A 22900-nucleotide genomic window follows, 5' to 3' on the forward strand; every position below is an offset into this window, starting at 1 on the left:
TTTATTTGACTGCTTGGAAGTTTCAAACAAAGAAAAACTTCATTACAATACAGAGTAAATGGCTTTTTTAATTATCAGGGTATCGATGTACACCAATTTAATTACATACAAGTAAAAAAAACAGATTTATAAAACAATCTTTGTACAAGTTTGCAAACATTCTGTTTCTTTTTGTTATTGGTGTTGTTATTCTTTGTCAGAGTGCTCTCATGACCATGAAAACTGCAGCGGCATCATTTGTGACTTTGAAATAAACAAAAAAGGATTTCTTTTGCAAAAATCAAGCCTTTTTTCACAAAACACATTAACATCTATTCATTCAATTGCAAGAAGTAAATTATTCCTCCCAAATTTTAAGACACGGTGGTGCTCTGGCATTAGTCAACAGTTGATCTCTCTCAGATACACACTCTGAAGATTACTAAACAGTCTCACTTGATCAACAGGAAAGAGCACAGGAAGAGGAACTGGTCAATGATGTGACTGTGATGTGGCCGCAGAACATATCAGTACATGGATTGCACATGATTTCTCCCAATGAGAGCTTTACACATCATCAAGTCAGACCCTCATCTATAATTCACAGTGGGATTGTTCATCTGTAGCTGCTGACAAACTGATCTGAGGACAGTCTGTGCTTATGCTTTGCCCTTTGCCTTCTTCTGCAGCCGGGTCCGTGTGGGCTCGGTGAGGACTAACGGCTCCTGGATGACCATGGCGGGGTATTTCTTCCCCAGCAGTTCCACCTCCACCTTCTGACCCACAGAGCACAGGTCCGGAGGCAGGTAGGCAAACGCCAGGCTCTGCTGGCTGCTGTAGCTGTAGGCTCCGGACGTCGTGTTGCCGACCACCTGATGAAAAGCACGAGAGACACGGTCAGCAGCCTCAAACTAACCACGTGAAACAGGAAGTGTTCATCAGAAGACTTCAAGAGGCTGGTCGCGGTTGCTTACCTTGCCATTGTACCAGACTGTCTCGTTGCCCTCGGGGTCGATGTTATCCGTGTCCAGTGTGATGTAGGACAACTTCCTTTTCAGGCCTTTGGCTTTGATTTCCTGAAGAGCCGCTTTGCCGATGAAGTCAGCAGGCTGGACACACACAGAGACAAACGGTTCACATTCAATTGAAATAATAGTAATAATATATAAGTATAATAACTTTATTTGTATAGCATCTGTCATTACAAAGTGCTCAACATGAAGAATTCAAAACGTTAAAGACAACGAAATACAATAGCATTTAAAATCACAGAAAGCTAATATATATTTATATATATATATATATATATATCCCTCCTATATATGCTAGGTGTGGACAGGGTCAAAGAGTCTACACTACAGCAATGTTCAAACCCCAAAAAGTCGGACCTTGAAACATTTCAATGAACCTTTGTGGAGCATGTCCCCGTCTCTGTCAGCCACAGGAACAAGAATTTTGAAGAGAATAAATGTAGGACAACCCCCTCACATGGCAACTGGTTCCTCTCATAGACAAATTAGGAAGAAAACGATAAAGACACAGGCCTAACTTTATCGATAGAGTAGTGAGCTTTACATTTTTCCTTGTGGTATTTTCTAATATGTTTGATCTCCCCTTTCCCTTCAAAACATTGCCTAATATTATGACAATCTATTATACAGTGCCTTGCATAAGTATTCACCCCCTTTGGACTTTTCTACATTTTGTCATGGTATAACCACAGATTAAAATTTATTTCATCGTGAGTTTATGTAATGGACCAACACAAAATAGTGCATCATTTGGAAGTGGGGGGAAATATTACATGGATTTCACAATTATTTACAAATAAAAATCTGAAAAGTGTTGAGTGCATATGTATTCACCCCCTTTACTGTGAAACCCCTAACAAAGATCTGGTGTGACCAATTGCATTCACAAGTCACATTTGCAAGTCACATAATTAGTAAATAGGGTCCACCTGTCTGCAATTTAATCTCAGTATAAATACACCTGTTCTGTGACGGACTCAGAGTTTGTTGGAGATCATTACTGAACAAACAGCATCATGAAGACCAAGGAGCTCACCAAACAGGTCAGGGATAAAGTTGTGGAGAAATATGAAGCAGGGTTAGGTTATAAAAAAATATCCAGAGCTTTGAACATCTCTCTGAGCACCATAAAATCCATCATAAGAAAATGGAAAGAATATGGCACAACCGCAAACCTACCAAGAGGAGGCCGTCCACCCAAACTGAAGAGTCGGACAAGGAGAAAATTAATCAGAGAAGCAACCAGGAGGCCCATGGTTACTCTGGAGGAGTTGCAGAGATCCACAGCTGAGGTGGGAGAATCTGTCCACAGGACAACTATTAGTCGTCTACTCCACAAATCTGGCCTTTATGGAAGAGTGGCAAGAAGAAAGCCATTGTTGAAAGGGATCCATAAAAAATCCCGTTTGGAGTTTGCCAGAAGCCATGTGGGAGACACAGCAAACATGTGGAAGAAGGTGCTCTGGTCAGATGAGACCAAAATTGAACTTTTGGCCTCAATGCAAAACGCTATGTGTGGCGAAAACCCAACACTGCCCATCACCCTGAGCACACCATCCCAACAGTGAAACATGGTGGTGGTAGCATCATGCTGTGGGGATGCTTCTCTTCAGCAGGTACAGGGAAACTGGTCAGAATAGAGGGAAAGATGGATGGAGCCAAATACAGGGAAATCCTTGAAGAAAATCTGATGCAGTCTGCAAAAGACTTGAGACTGGGGCGGAGGTTCATCTTCCAGCAGGACAATGACCCTAAACATACAGCCAGAGCTACAAAGGAATGGTTTGGATTAAAGAATGTTAATGTCTTAAAATGGCCCAGTCAAAGCCCAGACCTCAATCCAATAGAGAATCTATGGCAAGACTTGAAGATTGCGGTTCACAGACGGTCTCCATCCAATCTGACTGAGCTTCATCTTTTTTGCCAAGAAGAATGGACAAACCTTTCCATCTCTAGATGTGCAAAGCTGGTAGAGACATACCCCAAAAGACTTGCAGCTGTAATTGCAGCGAAAGGGGGTTCAACCAAGTATTGACACAGGGGGGTGAATACTTATGCACCCAACAGATGTCAACTTTTTTGTTCTCATTGTTTGTGTCACAATAAAATTTATTTTGCACCTCCAAAGTACTATGCATGTTTTGTTGATCAAACGGGAAAAAGTTTATTTAAGTCTATTTGAATTCCAGTTAGTAACAGTACATAATGGGAAAAAGTCCAAGGGGGGTGAATACTTATGCAAGGCACTTTAGTTCTGTATTATCTATATCCCTGGCAGATTATGTAGCAATTCCTCCACAAGGGGATGTACAGTAATTAAGTCTGGACCATAGGGTCAGGCAGGACAGAGCAACCGACATCTTGATCCCTGATGTCACACACAACTGAAAACAAGACAGAAGGTTACCTTGTTCAGTTTGATGAAATAATCCAACCCAGCCTCCAGAGGATTGGTATCACAGTTCATCTGAAAGGATTGACAAGTTAGCAAAAATGTCAGAAGTGCTTAATAGTCTGTATTTATGTAGCATTTTTCTAGTCTTGATGATCACTTCAGGCGCTTTACACATTGATAGAGTGCATCTCTGGGCAGCACTTTTCTTCTATGAGGAACCATTCATATCTTGCCAAAGGATACTTCAGCATGCAGGTGGGGAAGACTGGGTTTGAGCCAACGACCTTCTAGTTGGAGGATGACCGCTCTACTCCTAAGCCAAAGCCACCCAAACTGAAGAACCAGCTTTGTGTGTGTGTGTGTGTGGTGTATGTGTGTGTGTGTGTGTGTGTACCTCAGCTCCCCAGCCCCTGAAGCCTTTCTCCAGTCTGAGGGAGGACATGGCGTAGGTGCCGAAGTTGTCGATGCCTTCGTCTTTCCCTGCTTCCATCATGGCCTGGTACACAGCTGCCATGCTCTTCTGGTCAATGTACAGCTCCCAGCCGAGTTCACCTAAACACGCACACACACACACACACACACACACACAGAGAGAGGCACACAGAGAGAGGGACATACAGTATCACCATATGTATTAGGCGATTTGTGAGGGGATGCCATCCACGGTTAATCGAAATGACAGAAAATGTGTCCCTCTTGAAAACCTGACCTAGTGTCATCCTCTCTCAGCCACTCCCCATCACCTCTGAGAGACAGGGCTGCGTGAGCAAATAGAGAATTTCTGTGTCCAAATGAGAATCCTAGAGATAGTGCTGCTAACAAAATCACAGGTTTATTTTTAACTTAAGCATCCTGGATGCAGAGTATTAGCAGCTGTTGGTCAAACTACTCCCTAACTACATCTGTAGGTGACTTTTTCTTGTGTAACAGCTCTCTTTTTTTACTCTACATTCTATTGGCACTCATTTCAATGTGAATTTGTAGAATTACATCACATCTAAAACCACGTTTTTGAAAGCCAAAAGAGCCAATTATATTTTTTTAATTCTTACAGCTTTTATTGTCTTTCCATTTATGGCAGTGTGAATACATCGATGGAGGCGAATATCTGAGGGGCTAGTACTCTCTGTCAGAAGTGTTGGCTGGATGGTCAGAATATCAACCACTTCTTTGCTCATATAAGAAAATAAGAAAAGAGGGGACTTGATCTGGAGCCGAAGCTCAGTCCTGTAAATGTTAAGTAGTGGATGGTGAGCCGAGTAAAGTGTACAGGACACTGCTGTGCTGTTTGGGTCGTTGAGTATCATCTGTATCCGCTGTATTACGCTGAAGTACATTATCCCACTGTTTGTGTTTGTAAAACATATTAATTGTTATGCTGTTCTTGTGTTGCTTTTTTTGGTGACTCAACTAAATTGGCCTGAGGAGCTGATTAACTGGAATTTTTTTTATTTTGTTTGAACTGGACCGACAAAAGAATTATTTAGAACAAAGAGGGAGTGCTCTGTACCGGTGTAGGAGATCCTGATGGCCCGGACAGGGATGCCAGCCAGCTCGATTAACTTGCATTGGAGAAATTTAAATCCTGCGTCGCTCATGTCCTCATCCGTCAGTTTCTGAAGGACTTTGCGTGAGTTTGGTCCCGCAACGCCCAGCACGCCGATATCTTCTGTTACATTGCTGATGTCCACGTTGAATCCACCCTCTGTAGCCTCTGCCTCTATCCACCTTAAAAGCACAGCATAGCAAAGACATTTTAACATTAAGCATCTTTACAGCATACCATTTTTGCAGATTAAACACATTTTTCATGTGGTCAAAAGTGTTTTGGTCTTGTTAGTCATGATAGACCCGCCCCCAGCCCTCTTTCTTCTGGACCAGCATAGTGTCGGTAGAAAAGGAACTGTAGTGACTCCCCTGTATTCCTCATTTGTAGTCTTGTCGCATCACCACTAGAGGTCGCTACATAGCATGAAACTGTCCTTGCCTCCTTCATGCTCAGGCGTGTTGGTTACAGCGAAGGACAGGAGATAAATGATTTAATATGGCCCCTACCGATTGGAACAAATGGAGAGGCGTTGTGTTAACAGATGCTGAGTGGTCCAAAGTTTCTGCAGCGTAAAAAGAGACTGTGAGAGAGTTTCATTCAGTACAGCTTGAGACTCAAATGTGTTCTGTGTGTGTCTGCGAGTGTGTGAGAGAGAGAATGAGAAATAAGAAGCATTTGCTGCCAGCAGCATGTACTCTATTTTTTTTTGTGCAGGGACACTGACTACTGAAATGTTGTGTCTACTATTGTGCATGTGCAGCTTTGATAAGATGCATCGAAATAGAAGAAACAATGGTTTTATGCAAGCAAGTTTATCCTTTATAAAAAAGATGAATCAACTTGTTAGCACAGGAGAATATGTGTGAGGGAATGTACCAAGGAAGTGGACACATTTCTGCAACAACTGTGTGTGTTGGGGTATGAATCAGTCAATGCCAACAAGGTTTCTTAAAGCAGAGGTTAGGTCTTAATAATGGGTTTCATTGTAGCTTATTTTATATAACTGGAAGAGCTCACATATACCAAAATGTACATAGTCGCTTAAACTCCTGTGTTCCAGAGGGCACAGGGTTCTTGTTAAAAGACTATCAGGGAGTACTGGGAATGTTCTTTTAATTGCTTCCTTTGTTTGCATAATTGTCTCTACTTTTTTCTATAGCATTATTACTTCAGAAGGAATCTTACTCTAGATTGTTTCACTGTGTCAGATTTGTACGATCTGTATTAAATATATATAGATAAAAAAAATGCTTTAGAAAAAAACACATCTGTGGCATTTTATTGCATATGACGATAAATCATGGAAGGGGAATGTCCGGCCTCCAGGATATTCATGACAATTTGATCCATGCTGCAAGCCAATTCATAAATACCCAAAAAAAAAGCAACTGAAGGACAAGCTAATTCTCATGACAGATATTAACTTTCTGAGAGTCATGGACAAACTTGAGCCTGTGTCTCTAGATCATTGGAACAAAGTCGCCGTGGTGAAAAATGTACATTTTAAGATTCATTACAGGTGGAAACATGCAGATAAACTGAAGGAGTTGCTTGGATAAAGTTAATGTCCAACAAACAGCTACAAAAGAACTGACAGGGACAATATTCTGTCATGAGCAGGCAGATAACTACCAGGTTGACATTCTGATTTGTTTTGAAGGAGCAGCTGCTAAAATTGATCCAAAGTGTCAGTTTGTCTTAAAAGACTGTCCCGGAGCAGATTACTGACATGGTACAAGATACAACAAAAACACTGGAAGACACAACTAGAAACGTATATTTTTTCTCTCTGGCTTGCGATGAAACAACAAACATAACAAATATACCAGCCATTTTTTATGTGACAATACTGCTGTGTTTGATAGTTGGAAAGTTTTAGTGTATTTGGCAGTCAGAAACAGCTCTAACAGAGGTGAGGATTTGCTTAAGGAAGTTCTTCTGGCTTAAATCAGCAGAATGGCATCATCATCATCATCATCATCATCATCATCATCATCACTACCATCTGACATCAGACACCTCGTTCAAAAGGTGAAGTTCAAGCCATCAGATTAGTAATTAAGTAAGGCCTTATTATGATGTTATACAAATGATATGAATAAGGCTTTCCCACATGTGCAACAATTGAATCCTTCTGCATTTTACCCTGGAAATTATAGTTTCTCGAATTTTCTCCTGTGACAATATCAGGTGACGCACAGATGGGAGAATTTCTACAGCTTGGATTGGCATGAAACTCCCCTGATTGAATCATCAGTACAAAAGATAAACAACTGTGTTAACAGGTATCTGGTATAAACTAAAGACAACAATGTTGATTGGATCCTCCTTGCTGTCATGCCGAACTAATGCAAAGCAAATGAAAACCAGTGGTCAAAACATATAACTGTTGGATTGCTAGATTTTATTTTACCTATCATGGACGTCTCAACAAACTACAGCTTATTTTCAACTATAACAGTTGCGTCATCATTCACTTAGAGTCGTGTTTGTGTCCACTTGACAATTCTAAGCCCAGTATTATAGCTCAATTTTGGTCTCTACCAGCTCCCGAGGGAAATATCTGGCTCTTAAGCTGCTAAATCCTATGCTACAGTTACCAGCTGGTTTCTGATTCGCTGATGTAAACCGCTTCTTGCTCTGGCCCCCCCGAAAAAATAAAAAAACGTTAACTTGAGCATTACTGTGCATGTGTCGTGATGCATTTCACCTGAGGTCGTGTAGCTCTGAGCCCGAGCCAGTGAGGAGCAAGAACTCTCCTGGTGCCAGCTGCGTGATGGTGACCTCAGCAAAGACCCGCCCAGTGGCTGTCAACATGTGGCTGACATTAGTATGGCCAACCTGAAAACACACAGGTGAAAGGACACAGAGTCAGAGAGAAGCAAGTCAAGGAGTTATTTAATAGTGCATCCCCAAATCTGTCACTTTGAAACTGGCTCTACCTTGGGCATGTTGTTAGCAAAGAGGCGGTCCAGCAGCTTGTGCGAGTCCTTCCCCTTCACGATGAACTTGGCAAAAGGAGTCAGGTCAATCACTCCCACCTTCTCCATCACCAGCTTGCACTCTCTGCCAACTGGTCCGAACCAGTTGGTGCGACGGAAACTGGGCCTGAGTACAAGCACAATGTCAAGAGCTGCCTTACATCTGGATCCATTATTTAATGCACAAATAGCAACTTCTTAATCCCCACAACTGTAATTGGCAGTTTTTTATTAGACTGTACAATACAAAACTAGTATATGGGTGTAATAATGAATTAACATTGTTCTTACAGAGAGACAGAATTATGAAGCTATTGCTTAAAATGTATATACGGTAGATCTATAGGACAGTTCCGCAAGTGGGTACCTCCTGAGCAACAGCAATTTATAACAAAGTTTACCTGAGGGAGATTAATGTATTAACCCGGTTTTTGAGCTTTTTGATCATCATGATGAAAGTGTTGGACAAATTGAACTTTTTACCCGAGCTTTGCACAAAGTTATGACTCATTCTCTGTGGAGCCTGAATCTCTGACCCACATTTCATGGCATCAGCTGTTTAGATGATTCAATTCAACCGCACCATAAATACCACAAGTGTGCCTTAGAATACAATAAAGCAAAAACTGGGCAAAGCGCATTGCATGGCAGGATTATGACTGCTGCCTTCATGTCTGTACAAAGACACATATCTGTGTCACAGATGAGTTGAGTATGCAGCCACTGAGAAGGCCGTCTGAAATTGACACCCGGGGTTTGGTAGATCTTTGGCTGTGAGTGTTTAAAGAATTTCATGGTGCACATTTAAAGACTCAGATCGTATGATATTGTGTGTGATCAGCTGTTCTGTTCTTTCAAAGTGGTATTTCTTTATATGAAGGGTTCTCTTGTCTCAAAAGTTTGGAGTCAGTGTAGTCTGTTGGATGATTTGTGTCCAACTGAAGGAGCTGGGAGGGAGCTCTGTGCGAGAGCATGTGTTTTTGTTCTCCTGCGTACCTCCTATCTTCACCGAGAACATTGTGTCCTTTACTGTTTATTCTGGCATGCCTTCCTTCACACCATCATCATTCACCCAGTATGCACATGTATGCAGAGCGGATTATCCCGCACCACAGACTATTGTTGCTTCTTTTTTTATGCACTGGTATGCAAGCACCATCACTATATTATCCCTCTTTCTTTTTTTTATTTTTTTTTTTTTTTTTTATTTATTTATTTATTTTTTTTTACGAAGCATTATTCTCGTCTTTATTGAAAAGAGACACATTACAGTAGAAGACTCTGTATTAGGTAAAGTTTTTCAACAACGGTACTGTACAGCCAACAAAAGTCAATAACAATAATAATAATTAGAATAACAATAGTGTGTCTGGATGATAAAGGATTCTAGTAAAACATGGATGGACTCGAAGGGTCAGAGAGAAAAGTACAAAAACATAGGTTAGAGTGGGCGGAGTCTTCCTGGCTAGGTGCGTTTATAAATAATGTGGGGGGGGGCAGCCCGAGAGTGGGGGGGCTCAAGGTAAAGCACACATGAGGTAACACAACCAGACAAACCAGATGGTGACCGCACAGTTGTGTTTTCTTGGTTTGTAGTTTGAAGTTTACGCACAAGTGACGAGCAGCGTCTTCCGAAAGCGACGGATCTATTTACACGCAGCTTCAGTCGCTCTATCTAGAGCTTCATCTTAGCAGAGCTAACAGCTAGAAATTATCCCTCTTTCAAAACAGTTACAATAGGGTATTTTGAAATGCAGAGGTGGATGTGGTGTGGATCTACAGCAGGGACGGGCGACGTGGCTGGAGGACAGCCACAGCAGTCAGCAATTCAAATGAAATCAGCAACAAAAGCTCAAACATCCTATTCAAATGTTTACTTATGGAAACGTTGGTCAGGTCTGAGATACTGTGGATGCAGCTGGTCAATCAAACAGAGATTTTACAAAGAAGTATTACTTGTATCCGGTGTCGTCTCCAGGTTGGTAGAACCAGTGAGGTTGTTCCCAGCCTGCGTGAAAGCCCATAGATCCACTGTCCTTCAGCAGGTCGTAAACGCCACTTTTTCGGCTGGTTGGCCGGCCAGCGAAGCGCTCCTCCTTGGGGTAACCAACTGGAGGCATCGACAGAGTGCAAGGAGTTCATTAGTATAAAGAGAAGTGCTTCCCCAGAGATCTCTCAGATATATTCGACTTACCAACATTGTTGAAACCATAGGACTCTCTGGCTTTGGCACATAAGAAAGGCACATCTGCCCATTTGCCGTAGCGGTTAGGGTCGCATTCAATCAGGTCGTAAGGAGGCTCTCCATTCCTGATCCAGTCGCTCAGGAACTTACCTATACCGCCAGCATGGATGACTCCATACCTGAACACATGCATTGGTTATTTCTAGTGGTCTTTAATGAAAACTACGTTGAAATAGTTTTGGACCACTTGGTTTTCACAAACTACAACTAATTAAAAGATAACTTTTGACAACAAAATCTATGACATTTGTACAATTGATCAAATTACCTTTCAATTTAAAGTATTAGCATGCATCTGCAGACCCTGATTATAAAACTGTTTCCTCCTCTGACCAAATATCTGTATCTCAGGTGGTAATTTAGCCAGTTGACCTGAAGCAATGCTGTTGTTTAAAAGCATGGTATGTTTAGGAACTTTCTGTTTCTGTCGGTTATCTTATATTGGAATAAACTGATAAACGTTCTTAATTAATCGACAATTGACTAAAAATCTGACAAGCTTCAACAAAACAAAGCAGATAAAGTGTAAAAACATGCGGTTGTTTATGAAAAAGGTGAGCTTGTATAACATTTATATACATTAATATCACTTTCAGTAAGGTGTCTTTCAGAAAGTTGAAAAAACACTCCACTACACATAAATACTGGTGTTTACCAACTGCTATCATCCACACATACCCAAAGCCAATGGCAGTCCAGTAGTTGGGTACTCCCTGGTGTGGTCCCACCATGGGCAGAAGGTCAGGAGTGTATGTGATTGGTCCCGACACAACGTTGATAATGTCAGCATTCTTCAGCACTGGGACCATCTCCATGGCCATCTCCACGTGCTCCATTATCCTGTCAAGGTCCGACTCAAACAGCTCCTTACCGAAGCCTGTGGCAGCCAGAGGGGACACATAGTGGACAGAAACATTACATTTAAACTCCAAGAAATGTTCTTGTAGTTCTTGAACGTATGGACAAAGCTTTGCGGAGGACAGACCTGGAGGCACACCATCTCTGACCCAGGAGTCCTGCAGCACCATCTTCTCCATCTTTTCGTAGGGGCCAAACAGCAGGCCGTCTCTTTCCTGACGCAGGTAGTAAGAGCCCTCCAGGTCCCTGATGACAGCCAGCTCCTTCTTTAGAGCCTTCACCTCCGGTACTGTTGCTGTCACTATGTACTGGTGATGCACTGGGATGGTTGGGTGATCGAAACCAATCAACTGTCCCACTTCCCTGGCCCAGAAACCTGTTGTCCAACAGAGATTAAACAATTTAACACGATGCATACATTACTTAATGTACTTTTAACTGAATGTAGATTTTCTTTTAATTGACCAAATTAGTTCACTCTTGGTGATGCGCAGATATAGGTTCAAGAGTGTTCACGAGTTGCTCAAATTTGAACCCTTCAGTCGCCTGTTGCATCAACACTTAGCTAATCAGCACCAAAAGCCTCGTGTTTATTCTGTGGCAACTAAACGAATAGTTAGAAACTTTGGAAAATCTACTTCTTCTTCATCTTGGTAGGAGTTAAATAAGAAGATCAATATGTGCCCCTGAGTGTGAAGCAGGAGCCAGTTAACAGCTTAGCTTAGCAAAGAGACCAGATCTGGCCTGGTCATATACAAAAACAAAACCTGCCTGCAGCACATCTAAAGCTCACAAGTCTGTTTCATACCTTGCTGGTTGGTCCGTACTGAAAACATATTGTCATATTATAGCAATTCTTTGCTTCAAACTGAACAGTGGGAATTTTTTTTCTAGATCCGATTGTTTTAGCTATTTACATTATATTTTAAAATAGGGCCAGTATCAGACAATGTGAACTGGTCATGTCCCTGATGAGACCATGCAGCACGGCGTGTATGGAAGTAAACAAGGTGAAGAAGTCTGTGATAACCATGGAGGCCACAGATGTGAGCGTTTACATTATCATTTTTCTCTTAATATGCTTTCAAACCGTTTACGATACGACCCCTCAAGTTTTGCTTGTACAGACGTGTCACGAGTAGTACTTATGAGGTCTTGAACTTCATAAGTGAATTCTTCTTCTGGTCACATTAAAACAAATATCTGATCTGTATCTGATTTAGAGCCACATATGAAAGTGGCTCAAATCTGATTTGAAAAGATCTGATTCATTTTCGATATGTTCTGTTCACACTGTAATTAACCAATCAGATCTGAGTCACATACGGGGTGAAACCTGGACCTGTATTTGTGAACTTAAGGCCTCAGTATGCTTCTCCGAGTCCGTTTCGGAATGACGGACGGACGGATCGGACGGACCCTTTTTGATTTATAGTTCTACGAGCCTTTTTGTTGTGAAAACAATTCACCGCCAGAACAGTAGATGGCGAAACGGAAGTCGAGCTTAGACAAGCCTACCTCATGAGGTATATAGAAGAAGTCCACGCTGGTTTATTTACGTCCTCCCGGCTCCTCACACACAGTGAACGATGGCAACTAACAGAAAAAGGATGTTGATGACGCGACAGTTTTTGCTGAATAAAGTGACACCCAGCGGGTCAAAATGCTTTTGTTATCGTGTCTTAGCGCAGCGGTTCCCCGGTCTTGTTTCCAAACTGCGTTGCTAATTCAACAGCTGCAACAGCTTGAAGCTACACGGAGGCAGCTAGCTTCCCCCCAGCTTCCACACACAGTCAGCACGGACACCCGATACTAGCTACTACCAAGTGTTTGCTTCTAACCTGACGGTGTTTGAGAAACAGTGTCATGAGAGCCGTGGGATTAAAGTCAGCGGGTTTTTGCGCTGTTCCCACCGCAGTTAGCATGGTGGCTAGCCCGCTAGCCCCGTTATCAAAGTTCGTTATAACCTCATGTGACCGTACACACATGCTGTAAGTGCTCTAACCAGCCACCGTCAGCCGGACAACGCCGCTGGCTTAACACACTTGTCACATTAATTGTAGAATCGTAGTTGTGTGTTTGGGTTTATTGTGATTTAGGGAATGAAACAGGAAGGTAGAGGTCCGGAAATGATGTCGTTCCGAAATGCTATCGTTAGCGGACCAATCACAGCCAAGGGCTATCCGTAGGCTCTCCGCCATGCTGACGTGTAGTTAGAAAAATGAGAGCTGCACGAAAAGCTCTCCGAGGAGCCTCAGAGAGGCACGGAGAGGGCGGTCCTATCTGTCCGTGTCCGTCAAAACGGAGAAGCATACATTGGCCTAGTCAAACAGACATGAGATTGGTCCTGCTGTTCTCTTTTAGCTCTCAACTTAAAAGTGAAACGATTCCTTCATAGCCGCTTCCACTGTACAAATACTGTAAGGGAAAATCTGCAGGGGGCTGGTACAGTATGTTCTCCAGCTGCCTCTATGTTTTATTGGATCTATAGGGGACGCATAAAAAGCGATGAATGGATAGTGTTTCCAAGTCCCACCTCCTGCGACACCCCTGTTATACCATTTGGTATTAATGTGAATTCAAGCACTTATTGTAGCATGTTCTTCCTACCCAGAGAACTCTACATAATACTATAGACTGATTCATTTCAGCCATGTACACACAGTCGTCTGCTGACACTTTCAATCAGGCCTTCATTGTCTTTTTGAGATATCATGTGAACAGCTGAAAATGCAGGTAATCTGCGAAATCCCTATTAATCGTGCACTACAACAAATGCTGCGAAAAATATGCTGTCAAAATTTTGCATTGAAATTATTTGAGCAGCATTTCTGCCACTGGGACTTCTATGGAGTATCCAGACTCCACAGGAACACCACTTCTGTGCCATTGCTCTGGTGGAGGCAGAAATATCGGAGACTGCAAACGCTTGATATGATCTGGGGTTGTTAAATGTCCAGGTTTTTAATAACCAGATAAAAAAAATGTACAGGACAGAGCACATGTATCATCATGTTGAAATAAGTACAAATAGATTTCAGACACATTCCAGGGACAAAAATAGACACCACGAGCAGAGACAGATGCGCAAACACTCACAGAAAAGTGTGGACACGTGTGAATGAGGAAAAAAGCTGTGATTTAGTGTCACCCACAGGAGGATTCAAAGTATTTTAAGGAAAGTCCTTTTTTTTTCTCATCACCACAGGAATCTGCTGTATTAACCTGCTTGTCCTTACAGGATGGGACATAGAAGGTAAACAGCTACACATGGGCTGTGAAAGGTCAGATAAATTGCAACCAAATGTCCACGTTCGTCACAGGAGCTCAAGCGGATCTGATAAACCGCCCAAAGCCACAGCATCAAGGAGAACTGCCAAGATTATATTTACTTCCTGAGGGCTGTTTGTAAGCAAACAGGATATTATTGAGTTACACAGCATTTAACCTCAGGGTTTTACATTATGTAACAATAGCAATTTATCATTTCCCAGAGTTCCTCTTCAATATTGTTGTAGCATCTCAATATCAGGCTGAAATAAAAGTCAGCTGACTTTAATATGGACCAGAATATCAGAACAATACATTTACTTTTTTTGTTATTATTTATTAATTTATACTTATACTTTATACTTTTTAAACACAATTCATTGACAAACAAAACAATTGGATCATGCTATTTACTACCATTTTTGCTCTGTTTTGGTCTCCACTATGTTCCTGCGTGTTCAGTTGCTGAGTTTGTCTTGTCTGCTGTTTGATACAGAGCAGGAAGCCTGTGTGGGTTTATTGGAGATGTTGTTGTTTTTTTACTGAAAAAACAGTTGCATCAATTTAGAACAAAGCTACTGAGATAAACAACAAAAGTGTTGGACTTAAATCTTATGTCATTAATGAACCATACAGTTTAAGGTTTTGCCATTAGAAAAAGGTTTTATGTAACTTAGTTCATAGACACAAACAGCCACAAAACAAATATACGCTGTGTGTGTTTTGAGTCTGTAAGTGGGAGTTGTGACATCAACAAAAATCAATGTGGACCTTGTGCCAACTCAGCTTCTGTGACCAGAGACAGCTGGAGCATGTGGACCTGTCCGTCTCAGCTGCTATCTTCAGCCATGTGTCGCAAGAGGGACACAACAGTGCTCCACAAATCCAGCTTCATTTTTAAAGTTTACACTGCAACTTGTGTTAATCTAACAAAAACAATGCAGCTTCTATTTAAATCCTGTACTGGCTCCATTTGTGAACTTTATCTCAAGGTAAATGAAGGGGCGGGGGTGCATAAACACAACATGCTGATAAATGCAGGCGGTTTAGGTAAGAGCGGGGCCTGTTTACCAGGCGCCTGCACACTGGGCCAATTCACTGCAGGTAACACACACGGAGTCAACAAGCTCAACAACATATACAACAAACTTTGAAGCTCTGCTGTGTCTACGTCAGCCGTCCCTGCTCTTAAACTCTATTTATGAATCTATGGTATTTCTAATAAACAATCAGAATTTGGTGACCAGTAGTTAGAAAGCAAGCAGAGAACTTGAAATCGTTTGCTTAACACAATGCAGAACTGATCCAGATTGTTTAGAGTAATGAATAAACAGTTAAAACTATTCAAAAGGGATGAATCAAATTTGGATAATAGGGAGAAATATTCCAATTTAAAGAAGAAAAAGATGTCAAAATGAATGCATATACTAACAAATTTGTGTTGCATGTACCACAATCCATGTCAAACAGAAGCGGATAAAATGTATCGATATAGAGGGACATATATAATTGGAAAAGTGCAGGCTCCTGTTTATACGAAGCTCAAAGGACTGCTCTCCTGTTGTTGGTCCCAAAAGCTGATCTGAGGAAACTGATCTTATTGGAGTGTGTGTGTGTGTGTGTGGGGGGGTCACATTCCAAGGAACATGACCTTTGCATTTTATTTAGGCTCACTGGTCAGGGGGAGACAGCCCATAGTATGAGGTTGTGGAAATATTATATGGGGGGGAGGAGATTCATTGACTGGAATAAAAAAAAAAGGGTGAGTCTCTGTGGAGTCGCTGGTGGAAACTGAGAGCATTTTGAATGAATAAAAAAGGAGAAGAAAAAGGAGAGGAGGAAAAGTTTAACTAAAGATGCTTGGTGTTATGCAAGCTCAGCATAAAGAGCTGCCTGTGGGTTTTAACAGTACGTGAGAACGATGCATTTAAATAAAGACTGAGGCCACAGTTGCTTCTTGGGAAATGTCTGCTTTGTCATGTGGGATGATTAAGGCTGAATTTTTTAACTAGCTGATTTACGGCTGCAGCTCACAATGCATCTGTTGTTGCATCGGAGTCTGAACTCCTAAACTCCACACGGCGACCCTGAGTTTGGAGCGCAACTTGCAAAAAAATGTAACACACACAACTTAGCTCACAATGAAACTAGAGCATGCAGACAAACTTAAATAACTCAAATTCAACTGCAAAACTCATGGACATTGGTTTGACGTGTCCGTTGCTGCACATAAAGCCTCGGCCCAGCGGCAAAAGAGATAAACCCGACCTTCGGGAGGAGTGCATGGACTGCTGCTTTAAGATTGGATGAAAACTGAACTGCTGGGCCCCACAACATAAACCGGCTCCAACCAGAGAACAGAATGTGCACATTCAGGGAGAAAATACGGAGCGAGAAGATGTGCATGAGATGTTTGGAGTGCACAAATGTTTGATGCCATTTACAGTATAGTGCTTGTGAGTGCAGCTACGTTTATTTCAACCGAGGAGATTCTATTTTTCTCCCCTCTCCCTTTGGTTTTTCTATTAATATGTTTGTGTGTCGGCAGAATTATGCATAAACTATTTGAAGGTCTACCACGAAACTCGGTGTAAGGATGGGACATGGGCCAAAAAAGAAACCAACACGTTTGGGATCAAATCTGGACAAAGGAGTGGATCAATACTTTTTTCTACATTATTTATCATTTAAGGAGGCTGCTTTTTTCGACATTTGATCAATTTCCCAGGGATTCATTCATGGATCTTAATGAAAAAATTAGACATATGAATTGTACATAACATAAGTCTGGGATAGTGGTACTGGAGACAGTTGTACTGGAGATAGTGGTACTGGAGATTTGCCAATCAAAAAGTCAACAAAACACATGACCATTGTTTTGGTCATTATATTTTCTTGAAATTTTTTGCCTACATATGACAAAAAACGTCAAGACCTACAGTCACTGTGGATAGTTGAGCCTTTACCTGTTAAAAGTCTAACCCTCTTATCTTTCTTATTTAACTGCTGTAAATCTTTCCAGTTTCTCTTTTGTCACTGTACTGCTGCAAACAAAAACAACACAAGGAAATTTGTAAGCGCTGACGCTTTATGGAAAGACATTTATTTGGTTGGGGTTAGTTTAGATGTTTACATGTTCTCCCTGTTTCTACCTTGGTTTACTTTGGGGACTCCAGATTCATCCCACAGACCAAAAACCTGAAAATTGAGGTTAGACTAATTTGAGACTTTAAATCACCTATGGGCATAAATGTGAGCATGAATGGATGTTTGTCTCTATAAAGCGAAGCGAACACTGCGATACAGCAGCAACCTGTCCAGGCTGTACCCCGTGACTCACACAGTCAGCTATGATTTGCTCCAGCTCCCTGTGACTTTTAAAGCACAAGATGGAGGGATGAAGGGATATTAAATCACACATTATTCAGTGGATTTCATATGAATACTATAGCTTATGCTTCGAATTCTGTCTGGTTTTGTTTTGCACTTCAGACCCTCAAGATATACCTGCATTCACATAGTGTAAATTTATTCAAATATTATAGTCAATAATGTTTAATATTCAAGGACATATGCTTTTAGCAATACTTGACTGGCACTACTACACAGTGTATTAAAGTAATTGAATCATAGTATTTTAAGTAAAAAGTTGACTGTAGTTCAGTCTTCGGACTCTCGTCGCAGCTTTTTAATTTATTGTAATTTTTTCATTATATTATCTATCTGTCTATCTATATTGTTTGTTGGTCAATATTTAAATTAATGCAATGTCAAAACAAGGTGATGCATGACACATACACTTCACTGAGATACTGATATATGTCACACAATAACCTCTACAGACCAGGCAAAGAGACGAAAGTGATTTCCTGAACCTCACCAGATAAACAAGCGACAGCAGGAAAATCCACCCCTGAACTGGTATGACCCAGTTCAGGCCGAGACTCTTCTCCCTGAACTGGGTGAGCAGTGGTCTGAGTGGGCAAAGGTCTCCTGCTGCAGAGTTTGTTTAACAACAGGTCTAACAACAAGATAAGGTGCAGAACCTCCTTTTTTAAAATAATGTACAGTTATGTACAGATAGGGGGGGGTGTAATGATTTACCAAATCTACGATTCCGGTCAGATCTTGATTATTGAACTACAGTTAAGTTATCTTAGTATTTTATAGTATCTTATTTTTGGACTGCTGACTAGAAGATAACTGGGGGGTCTGCAGCCTCAGGGTTTTTATTTTCCTTGAACTAATTAAGAAAAGCCTACATTTTACCACTGGTGTGATCCCTTAAACATGACTGGAACAAAATAATCATGTGACACATAGAGTTGGACAATAAAATAGGTGTTATGTGTAATATTAACAAAATATACAGCTTTTCCCGGCTCGAACTGGAATAATAATTTAGTCATTCACATGTGTTATAGTGTTAATTATGAAAAAAATAGTTTTGTTAAATAAGTAAAGTAAAGAGAGCTCAACAGGCTGCAGCTGCATCAGTGGGTTTGGGTACTGAAGTTTCTGGTTCTGTATCGTGATGCAAAACTCAGGACACTGTTTCGGTCTCTGTTTTACAATCCTTACATCTGCTGGTCATACCTCAGAGCCCAAACCAAAAGGAAAGCTGGTAGATTAGTGTATGACTGGAAAGTCCTGTTTCAAGCTGAAACAAGCTGAAGTATAAACATCAAGAATATCCATTTTTCAGAAAATAAATTGACTTTCCCATTTTCTGTGATTTGAGAGAAGATGCACATTTGTTTGAACACAAACCTGAAGCATTGACAATGCGGTTGGCTCGGATCGTTCCATGAGGAGTCTGCACGTCCCACTTGCCATCAGCGGTTGGAGTGAGGGCAGTTACCGGGGCTGGGTTGTAGATCTGGGCGCCGTACATACGAGCCCCAGCCGCCAGAGCCATAGTCAGAGAGTAAGGGTCAATGTGGCCGTCTCCTGGGGTCCACAAACCTGCCAATACCTGAAAATATACACAAAACAACTTACGTAAAACATCACATAAAAAACTAGTTCAACAAGTTTTCTGCACTTGAATAAGATTGCGATTCTTCATCCACCTGTAATCTGTGAGCACTGATTATCACTGAAGGCTTGCTGCACGACAGAAGGGAAACATGCGATATGCGATTACGTTGTTTAATATCGCGATAAATATATTGTGCATCCCTACCCTGAAGTAACAAATGTGTATTAATCCACTCCTGAAAATAGTCTGAAGGAAAAGTATTATTATTGAAAAAATCTAAAAATAAAGGAATCAAAAAGTTTGCTTGAAGCTACTGACGTGGAACCAATCAACAACGAGCTGTGCTCTCATTATTGATCGATTGATCAAAGGCATTTCATGCCAATCTATCATTCATTTATGGGGATGCATTAGTAATGTTGCCGTGGTCCTTACAGACCTTGTCAATGTTGAGCAAAGGGAAAAGTTCGTGGACTTTCTCCGGTCCGATGAAGTACTGTTCTGTCACATGCCAGTGCGTGCGGGTCATCTGGTACCGCATCTCGTCCACCCGGGCTGCTGTCGAAGCGATACGGACACTGCCGGGCTGGTGAAAGCCCACCGCCTGCACAGAGAACCGATATAAACGACATGCGGGCACACAAACACACATCTCATCATAGTTACGGAAGACGAGCACAGCAGCTCACCTGTCCAGTTTCAGCCTCCAGGGTCTCGTATAATTTGATGCTGTCAGAGTGGACGTTCTTGAGGTTGATGCCAGGGTGGTAATATGTTGTCAAACCAGCCTGGAAAACAAAACCCACAATTATTCACGATGCATGATACAGGTCTTTTACACATAAAGCGAATACAGGGCATCATTGTTATCATCTTGGAGTCATGTTTGTGTCCACCTGATCATTGTAAGTCCAATATTCACTGTCCTTTTAGCTTTGTTTTTCGTGTCTACCACTAAAGGAAACAACATCCGTCTCTCTTTAGCTGCTTTATGCTGCACAGTGAAAGTATTAAAAGCTTCCTAAGTAAAAGCAGCAGCAGCGCTACAGCCGATAACAGTAAGGTCGTGGACCAAAAACCAAAACATGGAGCTAAAGGAGGCTAAACCTCTTCATAGTAGCAACTCTAACGTGCACAAAGTCATTCAATGCAATATCAATAAAGAATGCATATTGATTATAGCAGCATCGTTTCTATGCAGCTATTCACTGATAAAATGCTGTGAACGAAGCTTGATTACCGTGACTGCATCATCTTCATTGAGATTTTTAATGGAAAGTATCTTTAATCTTATTCATGTCTTATACTATAAAGAGTATGTCTGTGTGTGTTGACTCCGGGTGCGGCTTTCTCCAACAGCCCCATTCCCCCCCCCCCCCCCCCCCCCTCCCCCCCAAAAAAACTCTCGCCCCTCGGAGTGAACATCAACCTGCCAACTTGCCTTTCACCCAGTGCATGCTGGGATAGATTTCGCAGAAGTAGGGGGTAACCAAATACTTCTGCGAAGTCAAACATGTAAATGCCGTTACAGTGAAGTGCATGTAAGTGAATGAGTGACAGCGAGGAGGGGTAAGTGGGTCAAGACCTTGAATGCCTTGAAAACCTATAACGTGACAGATGCTACGACTGAATGACACAAACAGAAGTGCTGGTAAACACTCTCACTAAACGAGGCAGAATCACTCCATACTTTTATTTTCTAGTTTCTTTAAAAAGCTCAGCCGTCACTCGAGATATTATTCTTACTGGTCATGTGTCAGACTAACAGACTAATTGGTCATTATCAAGAAAAGGCATCAATACGAAAGAACTTTGATTTTGTCACTTGTGGCTGTGCAGCCTCTAATTTGTGAGAAGTTGCTTTTTGCCTGGAGAGCTGCAGCGGATTGGTTGATATATTGATTTGCAGGAAACTAATTATTAAACTGGTTTCATAATGTCTAGGTTCCAGATTTTCAAATGTGACAATTTCCTGCTTTCCTTTGCAAATGATTGCATAGAACAAGCCATCTAATAAATGTTCAAAAAATAATTATGAATAATAAATTAATCTAGGATTAAAAGAAAATGAAAAACTGATAGATCCAGTCCTTGAATGCTCTAAACTTGGGCTTTGGCAAACTGCCATCGCAAACTGCATTTTTCTCTATTTTCTGATATTTTAGGGATGGAGTTATGGATCAAGAAATCAATTAGGATCAATAATGATTGTAATCATGAGTTGCAGGCCTAACTAGATGTGTATTGGAAGCCAGGAGTGTAGCAACATATGCTGCTGGGAAATCACTATGGGACAAAGACCTATCTGGGTCTTCCACATTAAAACAGATTATTTTGATCCTTTACAAACTTTGTCCACCTTCACATTCATGAACCTGGGGACACTTGAGACCAGCATGGTGCGTATGCCATAGGATAGTGACACTCAGACTGTGGTAGACGTACAGCGTGCCAGGTGGATCCGGCCGTCAGCTCAGACTTCTCCAGCAGCACCACGTCCTTCACGCCACCTTTGGCCAGGTGATAAGCCAAGCTGACCCCGACACATCCACCGCCGATGATGACGGTGTCCGCCGTGTCCTTCCACCGCTTCCCCAACACCAGGGTCTCATCACTGGAGGAAGGAGAGAAAGAGAGGGGGGGAGTTGGGGCTGCGATTAGGATTATATTTCATTTATTACTTTTTCAATTAGCAGATGAATTAATAGTTATTGACACAAAAGGCAAATCCCAAAAGGTACTCACTCAAGACTGGAAAATAGAAACCTGTAGCGTTATTCTGCAAATAAAGTTTACTATATATGCCAATACATTTTCTGTGAAGGGACTAATCAACTAATTGACTAATTGTTGCAGATTTAACGGTGATAGGTAAATACACAATAATTATTTACACCATGCAAAACAATTGCAATCTTGCAACCACAGACTGAAGTCACCATGAAAATATGAGGTGATGTACATTGACTGTAAGTATCTTTAATAGGTATATAAACAATAATCTGTCACCCAGCTCAGCTGCAGGACTCAACCAGCTGTGCAACTTTACGCATGAAACTACAGCACTGGAGAGTTTTATTTATACTTTAAACCCACGTGTGAGTTTAATAGTCTTCACCAGAACGTTTTAAATGTATAATCTGTCCAATGGACTCACCTTTCAGCGTGTTTTCTTGTCGTGCAGCTGATGGCCCTCAGAGGAACCCGAGCCGTCCCACGACACGCGGATACATCTCTCCGCAGCTGAACCCTCAGCAGGTTTAATATTCGAGACATGATTATAGAAAAATATATATTAAAAACCCATACATGTGCAGCTCAACGCATAAACAGCACGCCAGTGCCCTGCGGACACTACTGTCTCTCCTCTGCGTCTGCACGCAGCCGCGGTGACACGCCTACACGTCGACAACCAAGTCGGGACGAAACTTTCCCCGGAACAACCCTCAACCAAATTAACACTTGTTGTGCCACCGCCCCCAAATATAGATCACACGCACACACACGCACACACACCCTGACAGCTCTACATGAAAAGTTACAGGATCCCCACTCTTTGCACCAACTTCACAGCAATCCATCACAACAAACAGTTTGGGCCATTGTTTTAA

At 41.6% G+C, this 22900-nt stretch overlaps 1 protein-coding gene across 1 annotated transcript; it reads right to left on the reverse strand.

Annotated features, from left to right (window-relative positions):
- Positions 1-50: 50 nt before the first annotated feature.
- On the reverse strand, positions 51-22716 carry dmgdh (dimethylglycine dehydrogenase). The gene is made up of 16 exons (XM_053447663.1): positions 22447-22716; positions 21735-21903; positions 19979-20077; positions 19729-19893; positions 19079-19283; positions 11166-11414; positions 10859-11057; positions 10130-10299; positions 9892-10045; positions 7897-8062; positions 7665-7795; positions 4916-5133; positions 3800-3957; positions 3418-3477; positions 954-1088; positions 51-851 (listed from the first exon to the last, which is right to left on the reverse strand). The coding sequence occupies exons 1-16, from the start codon at positions 22563-22565 to the stop codon at positions 639-641; spliced, it is 2610 nt and encodes an 869-aa protein (XP_053303638.1). The 5' UTR covers positions 22566-22716; the 3' UTR covers positions 51-638.
- Positions 22717-22900: the final 184 nt, after the last annotated feature.

This window comes from Pleuronectes platessa, chromosome 19 (assembly GCF_947347685.1).
Source record: "Pleuronectes platessa chromosome 19, fPlePla1.1, whole genome shotgun sequence".
NCBI lineage: Eukaryota > Metazoa > Chordata > Actinopteri > Pleuronectiformes > Pleuronectidae > Pleuronectes > Pleuronectes platessa.

What these genes read in the sequence shown, in the direction of transcription:
- dmgdh (XM_053447663.1), bottom strand. Translation starts at nt 22,565, where the DNA reads ATGTCTCGAATATTAAACCTGCTGAGGGTTCAGCTGCGGAGAGATGTA. An exon ending in CCGGATCCACCTGGCACGCT is followed by an intron (nt 20,078 to 21,734) that starts GTACGTCTACCA and finishes TTTGTTTTCCAG; the next exon opens with GCTGGTTTGACAACATATTA. An exon ending in ATTTCATCAAACTGAACAAG is followed by an intron (nt 1,089 to 3,417) that starts GTAACCTTCTGT and finishes GTGTGTGTCCAG; the next exon opens with CCTGCTGACTTCATCGGCAA.